Source organism: Eretmochelys imbricata, chromosome 10 (genome assembly GCF_965152235.1).
Source record: "Eretmochelys imbricata isolate rEreImb1 chromosome 10, rEreImb1.hap1, whole genome shotgun sequence".
NCBI lineage: Eukaryota > Metazoa > Chordata > Testudines > Cheloniidae > Eretmochelys > Eretmochelys imbricata.
In genome coordinates, this window is record NC_135581.1 from 79,529,054 (window position 1) to 79,552,285 (window position 23,232).

The 23,232-nt window shown below is 40.9% G+C and overlaps 1 protein-coding gene across 2 annotated transcripts in view; it reads left to right on the forward strand.

Moving 5' to 3' along the window:
• The first annotated feature begins 304 nt into the window (after positions 1–304).
• ZWILCH (zwilch kinetochore protein) overlaps positions 305–23,232 on the forward strand; it is a 28,486-nt gene continuing 5,558 nt past the window's right edge. Inside the window, exons 1-16 of one of the 2 annotated variants that reach the window (XM_077828920.1) lie at positions 305–374; positions 6,062–6,113; positions 6,965–7,060; positions 7,172–7,290; positions 7,853–8,049; positions 8,616–8,695; positions 9,124–9,279; positions 9,485–9,556; positions 13,087–13,180; positions 14,721–14,776; positions 16,559–16,664; positions 17,849–17,928; positions 18,166–18,322; positions 20,321–20,349; positions 22,039–22,175; positions 23,079–23,174. In XM_077828920.1, the coding sequence (XP_077685046.1) occupies positions 322–374; positions 6,062–6,113; positions 6,965–7,060; positions 7,172–7,290; positions 7,853–8,049; positions 8,616–8,695; positions 9,124–9,279; positions 9,485–9,556; positions 13,087–13,180; positions 14,721–14,776; positions 16,559–16,664; positions 17,849–17,928; positions 18,166–18,322; positions 20,321–20,349; positions 22,039–22,175; positions 23,079–23,174 (1,580 nt within the window). In that variant the 5' untranslated portion in view covers positions 305–321. The remainder of the gene's footprint in view (positions 375–6,061; positions 6,114–6,964; positions 7,061–7,171; positions 7,291–7,852; positions 8,050–8,615; positions 8,696–9,123; positions 9,280–9,484; positions 9,557–13,086; positions 13,181–14,720; positions 14,777–16,558; positions 16,665–17,848; positions 17,929–18,165; positions 18,323–20,320; positions 20,350–22,038; positions 22,176–23,078; positions 23,175–23,232) is intronic. The other variant, XM_077828919.1, reaches the window with a different exon arrangement.

Below are 23,232 nucleotides of genomic sequence, written 5' to 3' on the forward strand. Positions count from 1 at the left end.
TGGAGATATTCTCATACCACAGCCTCCCAGGCTTCCCATCCCTCCCGAGCCTGGGGACTATTTTTTGGCGGATGGATTCCGAGGCGGGGCTGACAAAAATTATAATATGAAGGGAAGGGCTTTTTAAAAATAAAATAATGATGATAAACGCGACAAAAATAACGTACAACGAATTGCTAGAGCTCAACAAATTAAAATAGTGTTTTCTGAGCCCGGGCTGTGCTGGGTGTAGTCCCGACTGCAGGGGCCGTGACCTCGGAGGGGCGGGAAGGCGCGGAGTTCGCTTCGCTTTCCCTGACTGGGAGGCCGGCAGGGCGGGAAATGGGCTCCCACCGGCACCAGGCGGCCCTGCGGCTGTACGACTGCCTGCTGCAGTGAGTGTCCCCGGCGGCTGGCCCAGTCCAGGCCTCCCCGAAGGGGTCCGGCAGCTGCCCGACTCCGGGCCGCTCACTGAGGGTCCGGGAGACGGTCGTGGGGGGGCGGCGCAGCGGGAAAAGGAGACGGGCTCGTGAGGAAAAGGCCACCGGGCCTTCCGTTGGGGGCGGCGGGGGGCAGTCGGTGACAGGCCCATGGGGCTCCCGGCTGATGCGCGGGGTGGCTGCCTGCGGGGCCGCGAGCGGCACGCAGCGGACACCCCCGGGGCTGGCCCCACCGGAGCCCTTGCAGCCCCGATCCAGGGGGCGGCAGCTTTGAGCGTTAGCTGCAGCTGGCCCTGCCTGGGCTGGGGCCTCTTATTGCCACCGCTTGGGTGGAGCTGGTCATCGCCCTCGGAGCAATTGCCTTCGCAGACGGTTACATATGATAAATGGGGAGGGGTGCGGGGCTCTCGGGCTGTGCTTTGGCCCCTGCCCTGAGTCATTTCCAGAGCAGGGGAGGTAGGCTGGTTCCACCAGAGGTTGAGGATTTTGCGATCCAGAGTCAATCATAGAATATCAGGGTTGGAAGGGACCCCAGAAGGTCATCTAGTCCAACCCCCTGCTCAAAGCAGGACCAATCCCCAATTAAATCATCCCAGCCAGGGCTTTGTCAAGCCTGACCTTAAAAACTTCTAAGGAAGGAGATTCCACCACCTCCCTAGGTAACGCATTCCAGTGTTTCACCACCCTCCTAGTGAAAAAGTCTTTCCTAATATCCAACCTAAACCTCCCACACTGCAACTTGAGACCATTACTCCTTGTTCTGTCACCTGCTACCACTGAGAACAGTCTAGATCCATCTTCTTTGGAACCCCCTTTCAGGTAGTTGAAAGCAGCTATCAAATCCCCCCTCATTCTTCTCTTCCGTAGACTAAACATCCCCAGTTCCCGCAGCCTCTCCTCATAAGTCATGTGTTGCAGTCCCCTAATCATTTTTGTTGCCCTCCGCTGGACTCTTTCCAATTTTTCCACATCCTTCTTGTAGTGTGGGGCCCAAAACTGGACACAGTACTCCAGATGAGGCCTCACCAGTGTCGAATAGAGGGGAACGATCACGTCCCTCAATCTGCTGGGAATCCCCTCCTTCCGGACTGTAAGTGCTTCAGAGCAGGATTTGCCTCTGTTTCTGTGTCTTAGGCCTGCTCTACACTTAAAAATCAGACTGACCTCACTAGGTCGCTGAGGGGGTATGAAAAATTTCATGCCTTCAGTGCCATATTTAAAATTTTTATGACAGCTAATGTTAAAATTGTATAATATACAGGTTGAGAAAAGAGTGTTTGTACATCTGGGTATAGTGTTTAGATTATCCACAAATTCAAGGTTTGTTTTTAAAGTCATAAGATACGTATAGTGCATAATCAGCAATAACCCAAATTTAGGTGAATGAATTTAAGAATACAGTTTAGATATTTAGCATCCAAGTATTTGGGTACGTTACTCATGAAAAAAGTTATACAGAGAATTGGTGGTGGAAAGCAAAATATATCAATGAGTGAAGATTATCCCTCAGTAATTGAGAATTTAGGATAGGTTGTCCGTTTAGAAAAAAACAGTCCATCAGGAAAGTATTTCAGTTACTTTCCTGATAGCTCAGTGGTTTGAGCATTGGCCTCCTAAACCCAGGGTTGCAAGTTCAATCCTTGAGGGGTCCATTTAGGGATCTGGGGCAAAAATTGGGGATAGGTCCTGCTTTGAGCAGGGGGTTGGACTAGATGATCTCCTGAGGTCCCTTCCAACCCTGATATTCTATGACTGCGCTTCTCATCGGCACTCCAGCTTATCCCTCTTGGTATTGCTGAGGTCCAGTGATGTGTTCTATGTAGATGTCCCTGACCACCTGATGGCGTCCGATGCCATGAGTTGTTGCATCAGCTGAGCATAGTGTTGACCAACTTCACATTCTCTCAGCATTCCCTGATTACTGGGGTCCCATGTGCCCAGGGCTCCGACGATCAGTGCGTGAGTTTGAACCTTGTAGCTCCTAGTTCTCAGGGTGTCTATTACATTGACCTAACACCCAGTATAGATGTGGCTTGGCTGACGAAAGGAGTCTTCCATGGACCTTGCTACTGCTTCTTGGAGAGGTGGATTAACTATATCGATGAAAAAGCTTTTTCCGTTGAAGTAGGAAGTGTCTACACTATGGCAGTACAGTGGCACTGCTGTAGCAGCTGTAGGGTTATCAACCCTCCTGGTTTGGCCGGGAGTCTCCCAGAACCCAGTCTTGATCTCCCGGAGGCTACTGAAGCCAATCCAGGAGATTTTGGGCCACTAAATGTCTGGCGATGCGGTGGGACTAAAGTAGGCTCCCTACTTGCCTTGGCTCCATGCTGTCCCTGGAAGCGGCAACATGGCCCGCAGCAGCTCCTAAGAGGAGGCATGGCAAGAGGGGGGTGTCTCTGCGCACTGCCCCCGCCCGGAGCGCCAACTCCTCAGCTCCCATTGGCCAGGAACAGGGAACCGCAGCCAATGGGAGCTGCAGGGGCAGGGCACCTGAGGTAAGTGCTGCCCGGCCAGAGCCTGCACCCCTGCCCTAGTCCCCTCCTGTACCAGAACTCCCTCCCAGATCCTGCACCTCAACCTCTTTCCCTAGCCCTGGGCCCTCTCCTGTACCCAAACTCCCTCCCGGAGTCTGCACCCTGAACCCCCTGCCACACCCCAACACCCTGCCCCAGCCCTGAGCCCTCTCCCACACCCAAATTCCCTCCCAGAACCTGAACCCCCTGCCCCAGACCTGACCCCCCTCCGGCACCCAAACTCCTTCCCAGAGCCTGCACCTGAACCCCCTCCTGCACCAGGCCCCTTCTGCACCCAAACACCCTCCCAGATCCTGCACCCCCTCCTGCACCCCAATCCCCTGCCCCAGCCCTGAGCCCCCTCCCGCACCCAAACTCCTTCCCAGAGCCTGCATCTGAGTCCCCACCTGCACTCCAACTCTCTGCCCCAGGCTCAGCCCAGAGCCTCCTCCCATGCTCCGAGCCCTTTGGCCCCAGGCCAGAGCCCACACCCCAGCCTGCACCCCTGCCCCAGCCCAGTGAAAGTGAGTGAGGGTGGGGGAGAATGAGCGAGGGATGGGGGCTGGAGTGAATGGGAGGGCCTCAGAGAAGGGGCAGGGGTGTGGCCTTGGGGCAGGGGGCGGGGCAAGGGTGTTTGGGTTTGTGTGATTAGACAGTTGGCAGCCCTAAGCAGCTGTAGTGTACACATGACGTTCTACATTGCTTAACAGGCTGTCAGCTCTAGCCACATAATTGTAATAGGAGATTAATACAGTTATTAAGAAGTTGGTATCATCTATACTGGGCAAAGTATTATGGCTGATTGATTAATTTAGTAAAATGAGAGAGTAATGGCAGGTGAAGCTAGCTGCAAAAAAGTGAGTGGCTCCTGGGTAGAAGAAACTGCAGTCAGTCTTGGTCTTGCCTTGGTTTGGTGCAAACTTGGGTTTCGATTCTAGAAAGGGATCCGTGTGATCCCTACATGGAGTTCCACATAGGCACACTGGTCTGTTCATGTCTTTCCCTTTGAGGACTGGGGCCTTAATATAATGTCAGAAATAACACCTTAAATTCTAGTGTATTCAAAGTGTTATACCTGAAACTTGTTACTGCTTTCTAGGAAAAAAAGGAGTTTTTCTTGATGGCATTGCAGAGAATATTGAGCGAGAACTGGGAAAAGGAAGAGAAGTGAAACTAAGGCCTTGTCAACACTAGAAAGTTATACTGCTTTATATACAATACTATATGCTCCCCCCGCTGGCCTCCACAATGTGGATGCAGTAAAAAGGTGTTTTATATTTGTTTTGTGATTCCCATAAACTATACCTGTATAAAGCACCTTTATACACTGGTATAAAGGTAAGGAGTACTTGTGGCACCTTAGAGACTAACCAATTTATTTGAGCATGAGCTTTCGTGAGCTACAGCTCACTTCATCAGATGTATACATGTATACATGTATACATCTGATGAAGTGAGCTGTAGCTCACGAAAGCTCATGCTCAAATAAATTGGTTAGTCTCTAAGGTGCCACAAGTACTCCTTTTCTTTTTGCGAATACAGACTAACACGGCTGTTACTCTGAAACCTGGTATAAAGGTATAATTTAACTGTGTTCATGCTAGAGATTGCACTAATATAACTGGATTGGTTTAAAAAAAAATTCACAAGCCTAACTGAAATAGTAATACTGGTTCCAAAAACTGTGTGTAGACCAGGCTTAATGCATTTTTAAAAAGAGTAGTTTACTTTAAGAAATGCCAGAAAATTGAGTCTTAAAACATATCTAAAACTTAGAATACTGGAAAAATACCGAGGCTTTGTTTAGATTAGAGTTTTTGGTGCTGTTGTAACCTGAGTTAACTGCTAACATACATATGTAGCCTAGGCGAACCATGACCTGGAATAAACATTTGTGTCTTGGATTAAACATTTTTGGAGTGTCTATGTCAGTATGTACATTCATCTTGGTTAACTCAAGTTATATGGCAGTCATTTAACTTGAGTTTTAACAGGCCTGATAATTCATGTCTAGATGAGGGTTGATAGGTTGTGTGAAGCTCTCCATTATATTTTAGGGTCTCTGTCCTGTCCAGCTCTGACAGTATGTAAGTTCTCCAAAGGAAATCTATATGCTGTAAGAAGTGGTATTGGTGTTGCTTTCGGTGCTCTTATCAGAGTAATAGATATGGCAAAAAAGCCTGAATTGAATGGTTGCTATTTTTCTCCTCTATAATTACTGAACTTTTGCCGCAGTGTTTTAGATGAGGTGTGAAAACAAATAGCTTGATCAGTTTTGGTCATTAAAAGATCTCGTGGTTGCTTGTCAGAGTTACGGGTATTAACCAGTAAGAGTAATAATATACTGAAATTGGAATATTCCTATTGTTCTTCATTTCCACTTCTCAAACTAAATTTTTGCTGCTGCCTTTCAGTGGTAGATTAGTGATCCATATTCATGCTGCCTGTAAACTGCATTTGGATGCCTCATGGTGAAAGGAGTTAACAGTACATTGTCAGCAAAAAATTACTCTCCATCTGAATACTTTTTACCCATTGTTGTTTCCAGTAACACCTAAGATTAATATAACTGAAAGAGACTGAAAAATAAGACTTTCTCTACATTTGGAATTTGTTTACTCTGCTCACATGGCACAATTTTGTGTTAAAATCACTGACTATGCTGGAGAAATAGTAAAGTAAGTTTTCCCTTCTATTTGTGAGTGTCTCTCACGGCAACAGGGGAGAGAAACACATTTTTAAAAAAACAAGAATTGGGAAGATACAGACCTGATCTTGCAAACTGAGGTGGGTCAATACAGAGCTTCATTAAATTCAGTGGGGTCTGCTCCCATGGAGGAACTTGCAGGATCAGGGCCTATGTTTGTAGAACCACAGAGACTGTTAAGGAGACTCCGGCAGCTGTTGAACTTGAAACTTCTTATTTTTCTAAAGTTTTTAAATTGACTAGATTTGAAATAGATAATTCATGTAGTGTAAATGTAGTTTTATTTGGAGTCAGTAGTGTGCCGTAGAGTAAACTAAGCTCTGAGGCTCATTTGCTTTCTAGTTTTTAGAGACAAATGTATCATTTGGGGAGGGGGGGGAAGAAAAAATAAACTAAGTGAATATTTTGTTTTATTTCAGAGTATATAATGAAGGAAACAAAGGTATCCCCAAAGACCCGTTTCCCTTTGAGGTAAATACATTTTTTCTTTTTAAAAAAAAATAAGCTTAGAAGTGGTTTGAAAAATTTCTAAAGATATGTCAGAGACCATTATTTATTTTTAAATTTATAACAAATGGGTGTGTAGAAGAGAAGCATCTAATCTTGGGATCTAGGCAAATTTGGCATAATTTTAAAAATGAGTAACATTTAAAAACAGCTTTCTCAAAGGTAGGAAATAAATAGCTGAATAGAAATGACAAATCAAACAGTACCCTTAGTGCACTCCTTTTCTTTTCATATTCAAAAGCCTGAGTAAAGAGCTGTGCTTTGCTGCATGCCTTGAAAGCAACAGATTTGGGCTATTTGGGATCAACTCAGGGACTGAATTCCAAACTTTAGAACCACTCATGGAGAAACTGTCATGAGAAACTCCTCCTCTGTTTTATACTAAGGGGATTACATCTTGAGTACCTCCACTGACTGCAGCTGCAACAGCATGGCATGCGAAGATGGCAATCTCTTAGGTCTTAAGCTATTCGGGGTTTAATAGGTCAATTAAACCATACATTTCCCCTGGAAACCAATAGGCAGCCAGTACAGATTCAGGAGCTGCGATTCATGAGATGATGTTATTAAGTGGCTTGCAACATTCTGCATCATCTTAAATTTCTCAGTTGATAAGGTTTAGCTCCATGTAGAGTACATTGCAGCTGTCTTATCTTGAAGTGAGAAAGGCATGGATTATTAATGAATGGTTGAAATTATAGTAGAAAATAGTTTGTTGTGTAATTAGTTGTTTTTGAAATCTTTATTAAAAAAATGACTTCTAAACACAACGTGTAAATGCAATACATTAAAAAAATGTTCTTTTCTTTTGGCAGGCTGATATCCAAGTACGTTTGATTGATGAGGGTTGCGGAAGTCCCTTAGAATGTTTTTGGAATGGAAACAGTATGATATTCATTATGCAGAAAGTGGTAAGTGGGTTTTTTTTGTTTTTGTTTTAAAACTAGAGCTTTATGTTTACATCCCTGGAAACGTCCAAATATATTCCAATTTTCAGATTTACATGTGCATTTCTTTTAAAGGGATATGTTGAATTCACTGACCAAATGGAAGAATCACAAATAGATGATGCCACTTATATTTCAGAGTTTGCACCACAGAAGGATTCTGGACCAGTTGCTCTGTCTGTTACAAGAGCAAAGTAAGTTTCCATAGTTTTATCTTTTTGTTTAAAAGCAGTTTTATACCTTATTCAACACAAAAGTAAATTCTGTGCAGCAATGTAACTAGCATACTAGCTGTTGCGTATAGCTAAACTAAACAGGCAGCAGGGGATGGATCACTTCAAGATTACCTGTTCTGCTCCTTCCCTCTGAAACACCTGGCGCTGGCCACTGTCAGAAGACATGATACTGGGCTAGATGGGCCTTTGGTCTGACCTAGTATGGCTGTTTTTATGTTCTAGCTAATCATAGGAATTTGCAAAGCTGTATATTAATGGGGAGATGACTGTATTTCATCATGGAAAGGGAGCTCATACCTACTAGAAATATTAATAACCGAAGGAGTAATAAACCTGATATAGCAAAGGCACTTGTGAGCAGTCCCATTAACTTAAATTGGACTACTCATGTGTGTAAGTGTGCAGGACTGAGACGTAAATGACTTTACTGTTAATACACTAGATTTTGAAGTAGAGTTAACAGAAAGGGGTTAGCTAACATCATGTTAAATTTTGTTAATGATTGTTCTTTTATTTCCAGGCAACTGATTTCACTCTATACAATGGCACAAAATCCAAACATGACCCATCTGAAGATAAGCAAACCAGTTGTGCTTCCTCCCCTGTGGGTAAGATGTGACAGCTCTGACCCTGAGCATACCTGTTGGCTAGGAGCTGAGCCTCTCAAAAATGGGAACAAAATCACAGGGATCAGTTTTCATACGGTTACATGTAATGGTAAGTTCCTCTTGGCTATAACGTTACACAGTCAGCCGTTCCCCAAAGTTGAAAGAGGGGAGGACAAGAAATAAATGAGAGTTAATACAGTAACAACCAATATTCCCATGATGGATGTCCACTTGTGCTCTATAATCTAAATTTTCATTTTAAAATAATTGTCTCTAGCCCAAGTGGTATCAAATATAACCTTCAAAGTGTGAACGGAATGCAATCAATGCAGTGGTATTGTGTCAGACTGTCTGCAGAGCTGTACCAACAACTTTTAGGGAAGTGAGAATTTCTCCCATTCATTTCACTTATATATAGTAACTGAACCGTACAGAACATTTAAAAATGCCATTAATTTGCACTGCTAATTGTACAAAAGCAATAGAGGGATGATAGTATTTTGAAGAATAGCTTTACGGTGAATGGCACCTTACTCTGGTGTCACAAGTGAGCAGAATTTGCATTGTGAGAATACCGCCACTTATTTTTTCCATTTTGATCACTTAATATTTACATCTGAGTGCTAAATTCAATTTGTGGTTAGCATTTTCTGAAAGTCTCTCTTCCTTTCCCAGGTCCTACAGCTGATATAACCTGTTTTGCAAGTCTAGAAGACCTCAAAAAGGCACACAAAATCAGACATCGCTCATCTATTGTAGGTTTTTCATGCTTTCCCATGCTTTGAATATTGTAAATTTAATTATTTTAGTTGTAAGATTCTTTGTATATTTGTTAATTTGTGGGACTTTTTGGTTAGCTTTATGGGTGGTGTTTATATCTTGATTTGTGTGTGGATCTGTAGCACTGTGAACTCCTGCTAATCTGGGAAGCAAGGGACCACACGTGGTACCTAACTTCTGGATGTGTGACATTGCAGTATGTTTCTCTGACACTAGCCAAGTTTTATTTTTAAAGTTCTCTTAAAAATGTTTGATTGATGGAACACCTGCCCAGTACTATATTGATTTGGCATTTTAGGGCTCTTTTGCAGGCTTCAGGAAGTATCACATAACATTCTTTTGAAAATAATCCTTAGAATGGTAGATCTGTTTTAAATGTCTATTTAAAATATATTCATTCTAGGTGGCAACCAAAGGCTTTGCTCAATATGAGCTCGTTCGATCCACTACATTGGAGGATACAGGGATTGAATCAGAGAGTAATATATATATTGATATTACATGGAGTGTTGTGGATAAGATTTTACAGACACCTCCACTCACTGCAGCAGCAACATTGGTAGGAGAAAGCCTTTGTCACTGTTTATACCAAGTATTGTAGATCACAGAAAATATGCTAATTTTTGCTGATTACATTATTGTTGCAGTAGCAATACAGTATGTTGATAACATTCATAATAAATAGTTCATGAGTTTTGTTAATAAGGTTTTAGCAAATTTGTATTCCAAACTCAAAATCTGATGTGTATTTTTGGAATTTTCAGAACATTAGACTGGAATCTGGGGACCCCAGGAGTCCTGTGTTCCAGTTACATAGAGAACTGCAGTTTCTGATTGTAAGTATAAATGTGAAATTTCCAATTTATATCAGTTTGGTTGTCAACAATCTGCAAGGAATGGTATCTTTTACGTTTTTTGTGTTCACAGAGTCATAGAAGATTAGGGTTGGAAGGGATCTCAGGAGGTCATCTAGTCAAAAACCCTGCTCAAAGCAGGACCAACCCCAACTAAATCATCCCAGCCAGGGCTTTGTCAAGCTGGGTCTTAAAAACCTCTAAGATTCCACCACCTCCCTAGGTACCCATTCCAATGCTTCACCACCCTCCTAGTGAAATAGTTTTTTCTAATATCCAATCTAGACCTCCCCCATTGCAACTTGAGACCATTGCTCCTTGTTCTGTCATCTGCCACCACTGAGAACAGCCGAGCTCCATCCTCTTTGGAACCCCCCTTTAGGTAGTTGAAGGCTGCTGTCAAACCCCCCCTCACTTTTCTCTTCTGCAGACTAAATAAGCCCAGTTCCCTCAGCCTCTCCATGTAAACCATGTGCCCCAGCCACCTAATCATTTTCGTTGCCCTCCGCTGGACTCTCTCCAATGTGTTCACATCCTTTCTGTAGTGGGGAGCACAAAACTGGACGCAATACTCCAGATGTGGCCTCACCAGTGTGGAACAGAGGGGAATAATCACTTCCCTCGATCTGCTGGCAGTGCTCCTACTAATGCAGCCCAATATGCCATTAGCCTTCTTGGCAACAAGAGCGCACTGTTGACTCATATCCAGCTTCTTGTCCACTGTAATTCCCAGGTCCTTTTCTGCAGAACTGTCGCTTAGCCAGTTGGCCCCCAGCCTGTAGCAGTGCATGGGATTCTTCCATCCTAAGTGCAGGACTTTGCACTTGTCCTTGTTGAAACTCATCAGATTTTTTTTGGCCCAATCCTCCAATTTGTCTAGATCACTTTGGACCCTATCCCTACCCTCCAGTGTATCTACCTCTCCCCCCAGCTTAGTGTCAGTCACGAACTTGCTGAGGGTGCAATCCATCCCATCATCCAGATCATTAATAAAGATGTTGAACAAAACTGGCCCCAAGACCGACCCCTGGGGCACTCTGCTTGATACTGGCTGCCAACTAAACATAGAGCCATTGGTCACTACCCATTGAGCCCAACGATCTAGCCAGCTTTCCATCCACCTTATAGTCCATTCATCCAATCATACTTCTTTAACTTGCTGTCAAGAATACTGTGGGAGACTGTATCAAAAGCTTTGCTAAAGTGAAGGTATATCATGTCCACCACTTTCCCCATATCCTCCAAGCCAGTTATCTCATCATAGAAGGCAATCAGGTTGATCAGGCATGACTTGCCCTTGGTGAATCCATGTTGACTGTTCCTGATCACCTTCCTCTCCTCCAAGTGCTTCAAAATGGATTCCTTGAGGACCTGCTCCATGATTTTTCCAGGGCCTGAGGTGAGGCTGACCAGTCTGTAGTTCCGTGGATTCTCCTCCTTCCCTTTTTTTAAAGATGGGCACTATATTTGCCTTTTTCCAATTGTCCGGGACCTCCCCCAATCGCCATGAGTTTTCAGAGATAATGGCCAATGGTTTGCAATCATATCAGGCAACTCCCTCAGCACCCTCAGATCCATTGCATCTGGCCCCATTGACTTGTGCATGTCCAGCTTCTCTAAATAGTCCTTAACCTGTTCTTTCACCACTTGGGGCTGCTTACCTCCTCCCCATACTATGCTGCCTAGTGCAGCAGTCTGGGAGCTGACCTTGTCTGTGAAGACCAAGGCAAAAAAAGCATTGAGTACTTCAGCTTTTTCCACATTTTCTGTCACTAGGTTGCCTCCCCCATTCAGTAAGGGTCCCACACTTTCCCTGATCATCTTCTTGTTGCTAACATACCTGTAGAAACCCTTCTTGTTACCCTTCACATCCCTTGCTAGCTGCAACTCCAGCTGTGCTTTGGCCTTCCTGATTACACCCCTACATGCTTGAGCAATATTTTTATACTCCTCCCTAGTCATCTGTCCAAGTTTCCACTTCCTGCAAACTTCCTTTTTGTGTTTAATCTCACCGAAGATTTGTCTGTTAAGTCAAGCTGGTCGCCTGCCATGTTGTCTATTCTTTCTGCATATCGGAATGGTTTGTTCCTGCGCTCTCAATAAGGCTTCTTTAAAATACAGCCAGCTCTCCTGGACTCGTTTCCCCCACAATTAGTCTCCCAGGGGATCCTGCCCATCAGTTTCCTGCTTTTCTGAAGTCCAGGGTCTGTATTCTGCTGCTATCCTTTCTTCCTTTTGTCAGGATCCTGAACATGACCATCTCCTGGTCACTGCTCCCCAGGTTGCCACCCACTTCTTCTATTCCTACCAATTCTTCCCTATTTGTGAGCAACAGGTCAAGAGGAGCATGGCTCCTGGTTAGTTCCTCCAGCCCTTGCACCAGGAAGTTGTCCCCAATACTCTCCAAAAACTGCCTGGATTGTCTGTGCACTGCTGTATTGCTCTCCCAGCAGATGTCAGGGTGGTTGATGTCCCTCATGAGAACCGGGGCCTGCGATCTGGAAACTTCTGTTAGTTGTCCGAAGAAAGCCTTGTCTACCTCCTCCTCCTGGTCTGGTGGTCTATAGCAGATGCCCACCACGACATCACTCTTGTTGCTCTCACCTCTAAACTTAACCCAGAGGCTCTCAACAGGCTTTTCTCCAGTTTCATACTGGAGCTCTGAGCAATCATACTGCTTTCTTATATACAATGGAAGTCCTCCACCTTTTCTCCACCGCCTGTCCTTTATACCTTCAAACAGTATATCTTTATGTCCTTTATACAGTTTATACCCATCCATGACAGTGCTCCAGTCATGTGATTTACCCCACCAAGTCTCTATTATTCCAGTCACATCATAGTTCCTTGACTGTGCCAGGACTTCCAGTTCTTCCTGCTTGTTTCCCAGGCTTGCGTTTGTGTACAGGCACCTAAGATAACTAGCTGATTGCCCTGCTGTTTCAGTGCGAATCAGGAGGGCTCCCCTGTTGCACCCTCTTTCCCACTTACCTCGGTGCTTAGGTCTCCATCCCTTGGCAAACCTAGTTTAAAGCCCTCCTCACTAGGTCAGCAAGCCTGCCTGCGAAGATGCTCTTCCCTCTCTTCGTTAGGTGGATCCCATCTCTTCCAAGCAATCCTTCCTGGAACAACGTTCCAGGGTCAAAGAATCCAAAGATCTATCTCTGACACCACCTGCGCAACCGAGCATTTACCTCCACAATTGGATGGTGTTCTTATTTAGAATCTCCGTAGCTGTTTAAAAGGTTCTTTGAAATTACATGAATATATTTAATGCAAAATAATTTTTAATGCAGTGTTAAGGTTGAGAAATAAAGAACACACAAATCAGAACATTCCAAACATGTCTAACACAGCATTAGCTTGGCAGTATTGCATACCATATACATTTCTTGGTGGAATTTTCATATGGTGGGTAATTTTTCTTTGCAAGTTTAATACACTTTTATATTCTCTGTTATGTGCGGAACCTCAAACAAAATAAGTGTCTCTGGATTTTTTTGTGCTCTTAGGTTCTGGCTGAAGGCTTGAAGACTGGTGTGACTGAATGGCCTGAGCCTTTGGTAGCTGAATCAGCGGTTGAGCTCGTCCAGGAACTTCTGAATGGTATTTTTGTTTAATAATTTGAGATGCTATGATTGGGTGAAATTGTGTGGAGAAGGGCAAATCCTGTAATCAAAATTTATGTTAAGAAAAAAATTGCAAGGGACTTAAAATTTCACAAGAATGAAATGAAAATGCCACGGTATGCATCCGATGAAGTGAGCTGTAGCTCACAAAAGCTCATGCTCAAATAAATTGGTTAGTCTCTAAGGTGCCACAAGTACTCCTTTTCTTTTTGCGAATACAGACTAACACGGCTGTTACTCTGAAACCTGACACATAAGATTATGATAGTATTGGAACTGCAAATGGTAATTTATAAAGGTACTGTAGTCCACCAGACGTGTTCAAGAAACAGTTTACTTTGTATACCTCTAACTCTCCTGGTGAAATCATGAGAGTCCTGTGCAATGGGTAAACCTTAGTGTTTTTCCCATGTTGTGGAAAATAGGAAGAAAAAATGAAATGAGACAAATAAAAATCTCTTTTACAACAGTTTACAGACTGAGACAGGAAAGACACATGTAAACATAGTGGCCAAGATTTCAGTGACTAGTGATTTCAGTACACCAATCTTTGTGTGCCCAACTTGTTATCCAAAATTATCCTGAATTTCAGAAAGTGCCAAATGCCCACTCTTTGAAAGTACATCCTTTTTAAGGTGCCTCAAACGGAGGCTTCCAAAAATCACTAGTAACTTCTGAAAATTCTGGCTACTAAGCGCAAAAAAATTCATGTCAGAGAGGCTACAGACATGCAAGTTTAAGATTATAGAAAATGGATATAGAAGAAGAGAAACGGAGAACTTTAGAATGAAACTGAAAATATCCACAAATTAGCATATAGACTAACAGAGAAGCAAAAAAATGTAAGGAAGAAAACCAGAGATGTTGATAAACAATAAAACCATCGTTTCAGCATTAGTGAAGAGAGGATAGGTGTTAACAAGCTATCGCTAGGCAACTATTGTAAAAGTTATTGTAAAATATTGTATATTGTATAAAATATTGTATATTGAATATTGTAAAAGTAAGTGTGAAAAACTGACAAAACAATTTACTTTAAAAATACACAAGAAGGGACCATCCCAGACTAAACTGTCCTTAATTGATGGGCATATAGAAATAATATAACAAATCCTTCCATTATGCAGCTGAATGTATTAGATGCAGGAGAGTGGTGATTTTTTTTCAACGCATGTGTGCACACCTCCAAACCCTTCTCTTCCACCTCCCCGCCCTTGAGGAGGGCAAGGAACCCATGACAGCATTATGAACTCTTTTTTAGTGGGTGAGGATTTTTTTTCATAAGTCTGATTAGATCATCCACCTGAGGTCCCTTCCAACTCAAATATTCTATTTTCTAATTTTGAATAGTAGAAACAGTGTTTAGAAGGACTCACAAAGAAAGATAATACCTGTCAGTATTTGTTATCCATCCAGCTAATGTCTGTTGGACCAAAATTGTAACATATCTGAGGCTCATACTGTTGTTCAGCTGTACATGATTATAGTGGTGCAATTCCTTTCCCTCCCCCTTCTAGATTTAAAGAATAAACTGGATGGATTTAATACATCGGTACATAAAAATGATGCAGAGGTATGTGTATTTTCAGTCATCCTCTTGTTTCTTTCACTGTCTCTGCAGTACTTTGAAAATTTCCCCTGTTGTCCTGACTCAGCAGGAACTGTAGGAGATCTATTGTTTCAAAGTACATGTAGCCGTTGGGCACTTAACTGAACGCGAAATGCCATTTGGACTTTTCAAAATCTCTCTCAATATTTTATAATTTAGCATTTTCCCCGGAGTTTTACTTAGCTTTTAGTACTTGATTGTTATGTTCAAAGAGAAGTAGCTGTGATCTTCTCCAGCAGGCAACACCAATCCTGATGGATAGGAGTGGATTAACTCCACAAAGGTCTGCTTCCTTCTCTCTCTTCCTCTTTACCTATGGGTTGGAGATTTCTCTCTCTGATTTCTTCCAAACACGATCACTTTTCATCATCTTAATCTTCCCCTCTCATCTCCTAAAGTGATCAGTCTCATGCTGCTATTTGACCTTCTTGCATGAAGCGCTTTGATCTCTGTGCCAGTTTCACTCTGCCGCTGGTTTGACTCTCCAGTGGTCCATGGCCTACTGGAGGGTCTGGAAACTGGCAAATTTATCTTTCTAGCTGTTTACGTAACACACACCACCATGGTAATTTCCTGCCTTAAATAACTTCATACAATTTTGTAGGGATTTTAATATTTTTTGTATTTATTTTTAGTAGTTATTTAGTAATTATGTTAGTATTTTTATTTATTTGTCTTCCTCCCTCCTCACAAATAGTTGAGTTTTTTTTCTTTTTATGGGACGGTTAAGTCAAATAAATTTTCCATTTTGATTGCAAGTCTGTGATTTAATGTACAGCAACAAAATCATAAACTTTAGTCCTGCATCAAAGATCACGGGGAAAACCATACGCTCAGAATAATTTTTTTTTTTTTTTGTATTTGGTACATTGCAAGTCATATATTGAAAAAACCAAAATCACCTGTGAAACCTGTGCAGTAGTAGTTATATCTTTTACTGGTGCTTCTCTAATTCCATCACTGCAGCTGTTTATGACAGTACTTCCTGTCTATACTAGTATAGCCAGTTGTAAGTCACAGTGGAAGGATAGGTTTGAGGGAGTCAGCGTCCATTTTTACTCATTCTAGGCAAGAATTCTGGTCAAGCTCTGCCTTGCAATGGCCAGAAACCCTTCTTCCCAACATGAATGCCTTTTTGAGGGCACATAACCTTTAGGAATTAGCTGTTTCCCAAGAGGTTAGGACTGTGGCTCCTCACTGGTTTGTTAAGACTTGGTAAAAGCATGTTTCTTAATTGGTATGAAATATGTTTATTTATCGAACTACTGATTGGGCAGGAGCAGAAATATTAATCTTGAGAATAGACTTGGCCATTGGAGAGGATTTGATTTATGTGGATCTTTAGAACAGTGGTGTGCAAACTGGAGCATATAAGATTCTCTGGGGTTTGTGTGAAGAAACTGGGATCCTGTGAGTCCTGCAGAACCCACTATCATAACAGTGGGAACAGGATAAAAATAGAATGGGTATTATGGGGCAAGACAGGAGCGGGATTAAAAATATAGTCCTCTTGCACTGCAAACAACATGAATGCCCCGCCTAGCAGCCACCCAGCTCTTAAGGCAGCACTGTTGCCAGTAGTAGTGCAGAAGTAAAGGTGGCAATAGAGGGTGGGATGCAATAAATTCTGTGAATGATAAGGGGGGGCACGATTGGACAAGTTTGCACACCACTGCTTTAGAATGTTATGACAAATGTTTGACTTCATTTTGAAGGAGCATTTTCAAGTAAAACTCTCTCTTTCAGAAAGTCCAGTGTGACTCTGCTGCAGTGGACAGTTCAATAAAATCACTTTTTAATGAGCGAGGAGACCTGGATTTTGCTGAACAATTGTGGTGCAAAATGAGAAAGAGTAAGTGTTTTTTCTCACTGCCTTTATAACTTTTACACATTTCCTATACCACTTTTTTATACATATTTTAAGAAATTGGTATAAGTTTCTCCAAGTTTTAAGAACTGATTAACTCTTCAGGATGGTTATGCCATAAACAGGCTTAAGGCTCATTGTCATTCATTTAATCATAAGATAGCATGCTCTATTTACGATATTATAGGAAAGTATGGTGACTTGTGGTATGTGCACATTTTCTCTTTGCCAAGTTGATTGTTGGTTCTGTTTAGCAATAAATAGTGCATACTTACTTTGTTAGTGACAGCCATTTATCTATAAAATAGACTTTACTGGGGCTCACGGAATATATTTAAAGTAGGTAGTTCCTCAGAAAATGTTATAGATGTCAACCTTTGCAAATAATATATGCAGTCTTGAGGGCCTATTTAATTAAATCAATTACTGTTTTTTTTATTAACAAGTGACAGTTTTGTCACATAAATGCCTTTTTTTTACTTGTAGGGCTGACTTGGAAGTCATGATCATTCTTTTCTGATGTGAATATTGCCACATTAATAAATGCCTTTGTAACATCAAAAGCAGATGACTAAAATGTACTCTATACAAATATATAATATACCCTACTCAGGTATATCAGTACTTGATGGTTTCTGCTGATGCAGAATGCAGACACTCCTCTCTTAAGTGAGGCAAGCAGTTAAGAGCATATATTAGTTTCTGTGGAGCATGAAGCATTGTTATCTGTTTACTTCAGTTTGTAACAAACACCTTGAACTGCAGTCTATAAAGCCTGACACGGTCTAGGACTTAGTTAACTGAGAAATCAGCTCTCTCTCCTCATGTCCTGTTAACAGTATTTATAAACTGTTGAGTTGCTTTCACTGTTGGTTCTGGAGCTGTACTCTAGGGCAGGCATTATCAGTAAAGGGCCATTCTCTGGAACCTGCTCTCACAGACCTCTTGTCAAATTTCATGGTGTAGTGCAAGACCTCTTGGTTCAGTCACACATTTAAACTTATCTTTGGGCCATTCTGTGCAGTACATTTATGGGATTATGTTCTTGGAGTTTTTTAAAGTCCTACATTTTGTGCATTGGTCAACTCTTTTATCATCTATGTGATAAAGGAAGATAGATGTTTTTGTAGCCATTATAAATTAAATATTGGAATAACTCTTCTCTCAAGGTGTCACTTCCTATCAAGACTTGGTAGAGTGTTTCACACTGATTATAAAATCCCTAGAACATGGTGAGATACAGCCTTGGGTATGTATGTGTATCCTGAATATGTTTTCATGATAAAAATATCAGCTTTGGATGTGTAAATAAAGTAGGATACATTTCTTTTAAATGTTTGTAAATTACTCCTCATTTTGACATATTTTAAATTCAGTTTTTAAATAGTTCACGATTAGTTTGTCTCTTTTTTTTTTATAATGTCTTGCTTTTAAATTATACTGTGTATTTCATCTATATATTACAAGAAAAATCTTATTTTTTTAGATTCATCAAGGGAGTAGCAGTTTACTAAGCAAGTTGATTCAACAATCTTATCATGGAGCTATGGAGGCTATTTCCCTCAGTGGTGTCACTCCAATTCAAATGCTTCTGGAGATTGGTCTGGACAAAATGAAGAAAGATTATGTCAGTTGTTTTATAGGTAAACCTGTTATTTAAAGGCATGACTGGAAATTCACAAGAAAAGGCTATTTGACCCAAACAATCCATCACCTCTGTTTTTGACTTCTTCTTTTTAACTTCACCTCTCTGTCACCTTAGCCTTTTTCCTTATTGCCCATAAAATCTTTACTTACGACTTAGGGTGTTCCTTTGCTTACTTTTAATTTGAAAATTATCTCAAAATAACTATGGCTTATAACTAAGGCTGTAACAGATTTCTAAACTAATCTTTTTATGTAGGATTTCATAAATGTCAAAATGATAGAAACCTATCAGTCTGAAAAATCTGAAGAGAAATATGAATAATATCCTATTTATTTAACCAGAGCCTGTTTTTAGGTGTAATAATGCTTTAGGTGGGGAAAAAATGTGTGTCCGTCCTTACTGTCTCTCTTTCCCCCTTCTTGTAATCAAAAGGGGTTGAGGAGAACACAGCCAAGAATACTGACAGTATCATTTATTTTACAAAATTAATAAATTGCATTCTTGAGCCAAACCTTGAAATAGAAGCTAGCACGTAGGGATATTAAAAAAAATAAAATAAATTAAAAAAAATTACTTCAATGGTGTTGTGGCTTTATCTTCAGTCTCACAGTTGCATTGTTTCTTTTGCTTCCATTCTTCTGTTGTCTCCATTTTTGTTGTTTTTTGTTTTGTTCATTTTTGTCATTGTCACTTTTATCTTACTCTTTGTTGGAATTATTATTTATCAGGCTATTACCACAAGACTAATTTAACCATACATTCCTTTTATTAAATCCAAAGGTCAAATGGCATTTATACAATTGTTCTAAACATGCTTAGAAAGTCTAAATAATAAGCAGTTTACTACCTCCAAATAGTAACAAAACATTTATAAGCATTTGATCAGGATACTTACAAACAGGCCAAACTCAGGGATATCTTAGATCCATAGTGGTCGACTCCATCATGGTCTGGCAGATATTACCAATAAAGTCTTTAAGAGTTTATTTTTTTATATCCCTTTAACAAACTATTGATGTCATTGCCAATTATTGGACCTTCGGTAAGGCCATATGAAGGATTTTCTTATATAATCAATTATTACTGCACCTGATACCCAGTTGATTGTGTTTTATTACTATTACTTCAGCCCAAACCTTAAATAAGATAACACTGGTATTTTGAAGGGTTGCTACAAGTTTAACACAAGAACTTTTCTTTCTGATGTTCTCATTCTTTTTGGTCACATGCTTTGGGCCTATTGCTCATGCTAATATCCCAGCTCAATTTAAAACCATAGTTCACCCAATCTAATGTGGGCCTATATGCCTACGCTACTTTTTTTCAAGGCTTCACTCTTCACCTTTTCTTCATTCCCTGAGTCTTCCTACCACACTGCCAACCTGTATGCACTCTCATTTGCTCACCTGTTTCTGCTGCTTCAAACCTTACGCTGTTTAGGAGGGAGAAGCATTGAGAACTTTAGGGCTGGTGACCTAGCTGATGCTAGCACCTGCTATGCCTACGTCTGCTGCCCCTTTGCATTTCCATGAAGGGAACATGCCATGTTGGTGGCTGGCAACCACTGTCTCCAACACCAGCCACTTCATGTTTCTCTTTGTACTTACAGCAGTGAGTACAAAGAAGTCCTCAGGTGTGGTGATTGCACTCTTCTCTTAGTGTGGCTTCCTGTGGCCACCTGTTTTGCTTATGCCTGAAGCTGCCACAGTGTGTAGCATGTTTTTTGAGTAACAGCCGTGTTAGTCTGTCTTTGCAAAAAGAAAAGGAGTACTTGTGGCACCTTAGAGACTAACCAATTTATTTGAGCATGGGCTTTCGTGAGCTACAGCTCACTTCATCGGATGCATACCGTGGAATGCATCCGATGAAGTGAGCTGTAGCTCACGAAAGCTCATGCTCAAATAAATTGGTTAGTCTCTAAGGTGCCACAAGTACTCCTTTTCTTTTAGCATGTTTTTGTTTCTTTAAAAAAAAATCTTTATTTGTTTTGCAGGCCAAGAACTTGCAACATTAACCTATCTGGTGAGATATTTTAATTCTTATTTTGAAAGCAGTATAGAGTTTTGACATATACTTGTTTAGATTAATTTTCTCTCCAAATTCTTAAAGCCTATTTGCAGTATTACAACATATATTCTGAGTTCTCAGCCTTGAAAATTGAGTGTTTTAAAGACTTTTTTTTAACTCTGGCAAGAGGGTAAAGGAAGGAGAAATTAGGTCAAAGCTGAGGTACCACCTTCTATGTCCTTATGTACAGAGCTACTTCCACTTGAAAATATGATAGAACCATGGCCAGGATTTTGTCGGGAGCTGTGAAATCCTGTCCATTAATTTGGATCTGCTCCTGAGAATAGAGTGCTTATAGCTGTTGAAACAAAATTTTAACTTCAGTAGTAGAGAAAATTTACATTCAGCCATGAAGGATTGCGGTTAGAAATCTGGTTTTGTAGCTTTTGCATTTCAGTGCCCCTGAAGGTTTTGCTTGTTTGTCACTCTTTTCAAAAGTTGATAACACTCTGAATTGGTGTTTCATACGTATTTGAAGTGAACACTGTCAACCCTGACAGTCCTAAAATTCTACTATTAAAACACTTTTTCTTCCAAATCATATTCTTAATCATGGAAAGTCTGTCACCTCCTTAAAACTAGGATTGCTGTATGGATAAAATATCAACGTGTGGGATTAATAGTTTAGGTGGTTGGTAACAGCAGCTTAGTCCCCTGGGTAAGGCACCATATTGTAGATCAGGAAATCTAGATTCTCTTCCAGACTCTGCCATTGACTTGCTGTGTGACCTCATGCACAAGAAGTCACATAACCTTTGTGTGTTTTTCCCCCATCTCTAAGTGGAGACCATACTTCCCCATTTTTGTAAAAAAGCTTTCAGATCTAGGAATGAAAATTGCACTATGAATGCAAGGTGGTAGTATTTTTGTTAGTATGACATCTCCACATTTCATTTCCAGCTCTCTGGCTCAAACCCAGACCAAAGCCCTGATTCAAACCTACTGAAGTCATTGGTAGTCTTTCCACATCTGTGGTGATCCAAAGTAAACACCATGTTACAGCTGTTTGACCCATGTGAAAAGAATTGGTAGTCTAGACCCATATTGCACAAGCCATCCCAATTAGCATTTTTATTGGTATTTTCAGCAGAGAGCCAAAAATTGCATGGCCATGGAGGTTAAACTACTTTCTCACCCAAGAGGTGGACTTTCCAGGTCAAGGTTGGGGTGTATTTGCAGATTAAAAGGGAACTTGAACTTTTGCCAGTTATTTTGTACATGTCCCATGTATAATCCAGTGTCTTTTTCACCATCACTAAACTTTTTTTTTTTTTAAAGTAGGGAAGAGAGTGACATTCTAACTTCACTGGCATTTGACTCAACGTCAACAGACTGCGTGTTCTAGGGTTACTTCATGGTTGTAGGGTTGCATGGAGTGTTGCTTCTCTTGGCTGCAAGAAAGCATGGTGTTTTGGTTACAAGAAATATGCTTAATGAAGCATTCTGAGAGCAGGATTTTTATAAATCAATACCCTATTTTCTCATAAAAAAGGGGCAGACAAATGTAGCAGAAAGAGTTGACCTTCAGAATGTGTACAAATTGAGTACTCATCTGGTTAGCATATTTAACCCACCCAACACCAATAGTTACCTTTTAAGAGCTTTGTTTATGTCTTGTTTTCAAGTGTATATTTTCTTCTCTAGGACTACTTCATTTCCACATCAGTAGAGCTACAGGAGCAGATTCATCGCATTCAAAAACTTCATCATATGCTGGAAATATTGGTCAGCTGCACAGTCTTTCTTCACTTTAAACATGAGAACCTCTTCCCTTTGATGCAGTAATTATTTAATTTTTACTTTCCATCATTTAAATGTCAATAATAAATGGATTAGTTAAATAACTAGATATAGTCAAAAGGCAAACTTTTTATAAACTGTATTTTATTGATAATGATTGTGAGGAACGGGGACTGTAATGGGAGCATTTGGATCTTCCTGTTCAATTTTTCTGCCCTGGTTTAATACCCTTGTACTTTTCCCCATCATCTTGTGAAGGGATTCAGGGAACTCACTAGAATCCTAATTTTCATTTTCTTCTCTTCTTCCTTTTCCTTTCTGAGCTCTCAGATCCCAGCCATTCCTCCATTCTGAAATATGTAAAACGGGTATTCAGAAGAACATACCTTCAAAATAACATTAAAAACAAAAATTTAGTGGGTTTTTTTTGAACCTTAGCTTTTTTGTTGCTGCAGATTCTTTCTTGCATGTCTTGTTTTATCAGCCCTTTCAAGTCATGCTTTGAAACCTTGCAATTTTTTGAGGCTTTCATCCATTTAGTTCTCAACTAATGCAAAATCCCAACATATTTCATATGTATTTTCAATGCTACAAAGTTTCTGTGACTGGATAGTGTGAAAAATTAGCCTTCCATTCTAAAAAATACCCTGGTTTTAGAGGGAACATTTGTGAGGAATAAATATTGTGCAATTGCAATTTGTCAAGTATAGTAACTCTTATGAAGTCACTGTTGTGATATGATCATTTTCTGTTGACCTGGGAAGCAAGAGCCAAAATCAAGTTTTGGAATCAAGGTTTTCTGCAAGTGCATAGTAACTGATCTATTGTCATGAAAGCATGAAAATGTAGTTAGTTTTGCATGCATATTTATCTGGGGTTGAGTAGTTGCATAAACACTCATCCAAGAAGTAATAAGTAACAGTATTTGACTGCTTTTATCACAGGTCCTGCATAAAATATTACAAAGAAAATCCTCTGAATGAGAAGCATGTGTTTCAGCTACCAATCAGACCAGCTGTTGTCAATAAGTTCTATCAAAAGTGAGCCAAACCTCAGCTTTCATAATAGGGAAATTCCTATCTTGATTGAGTACATAAT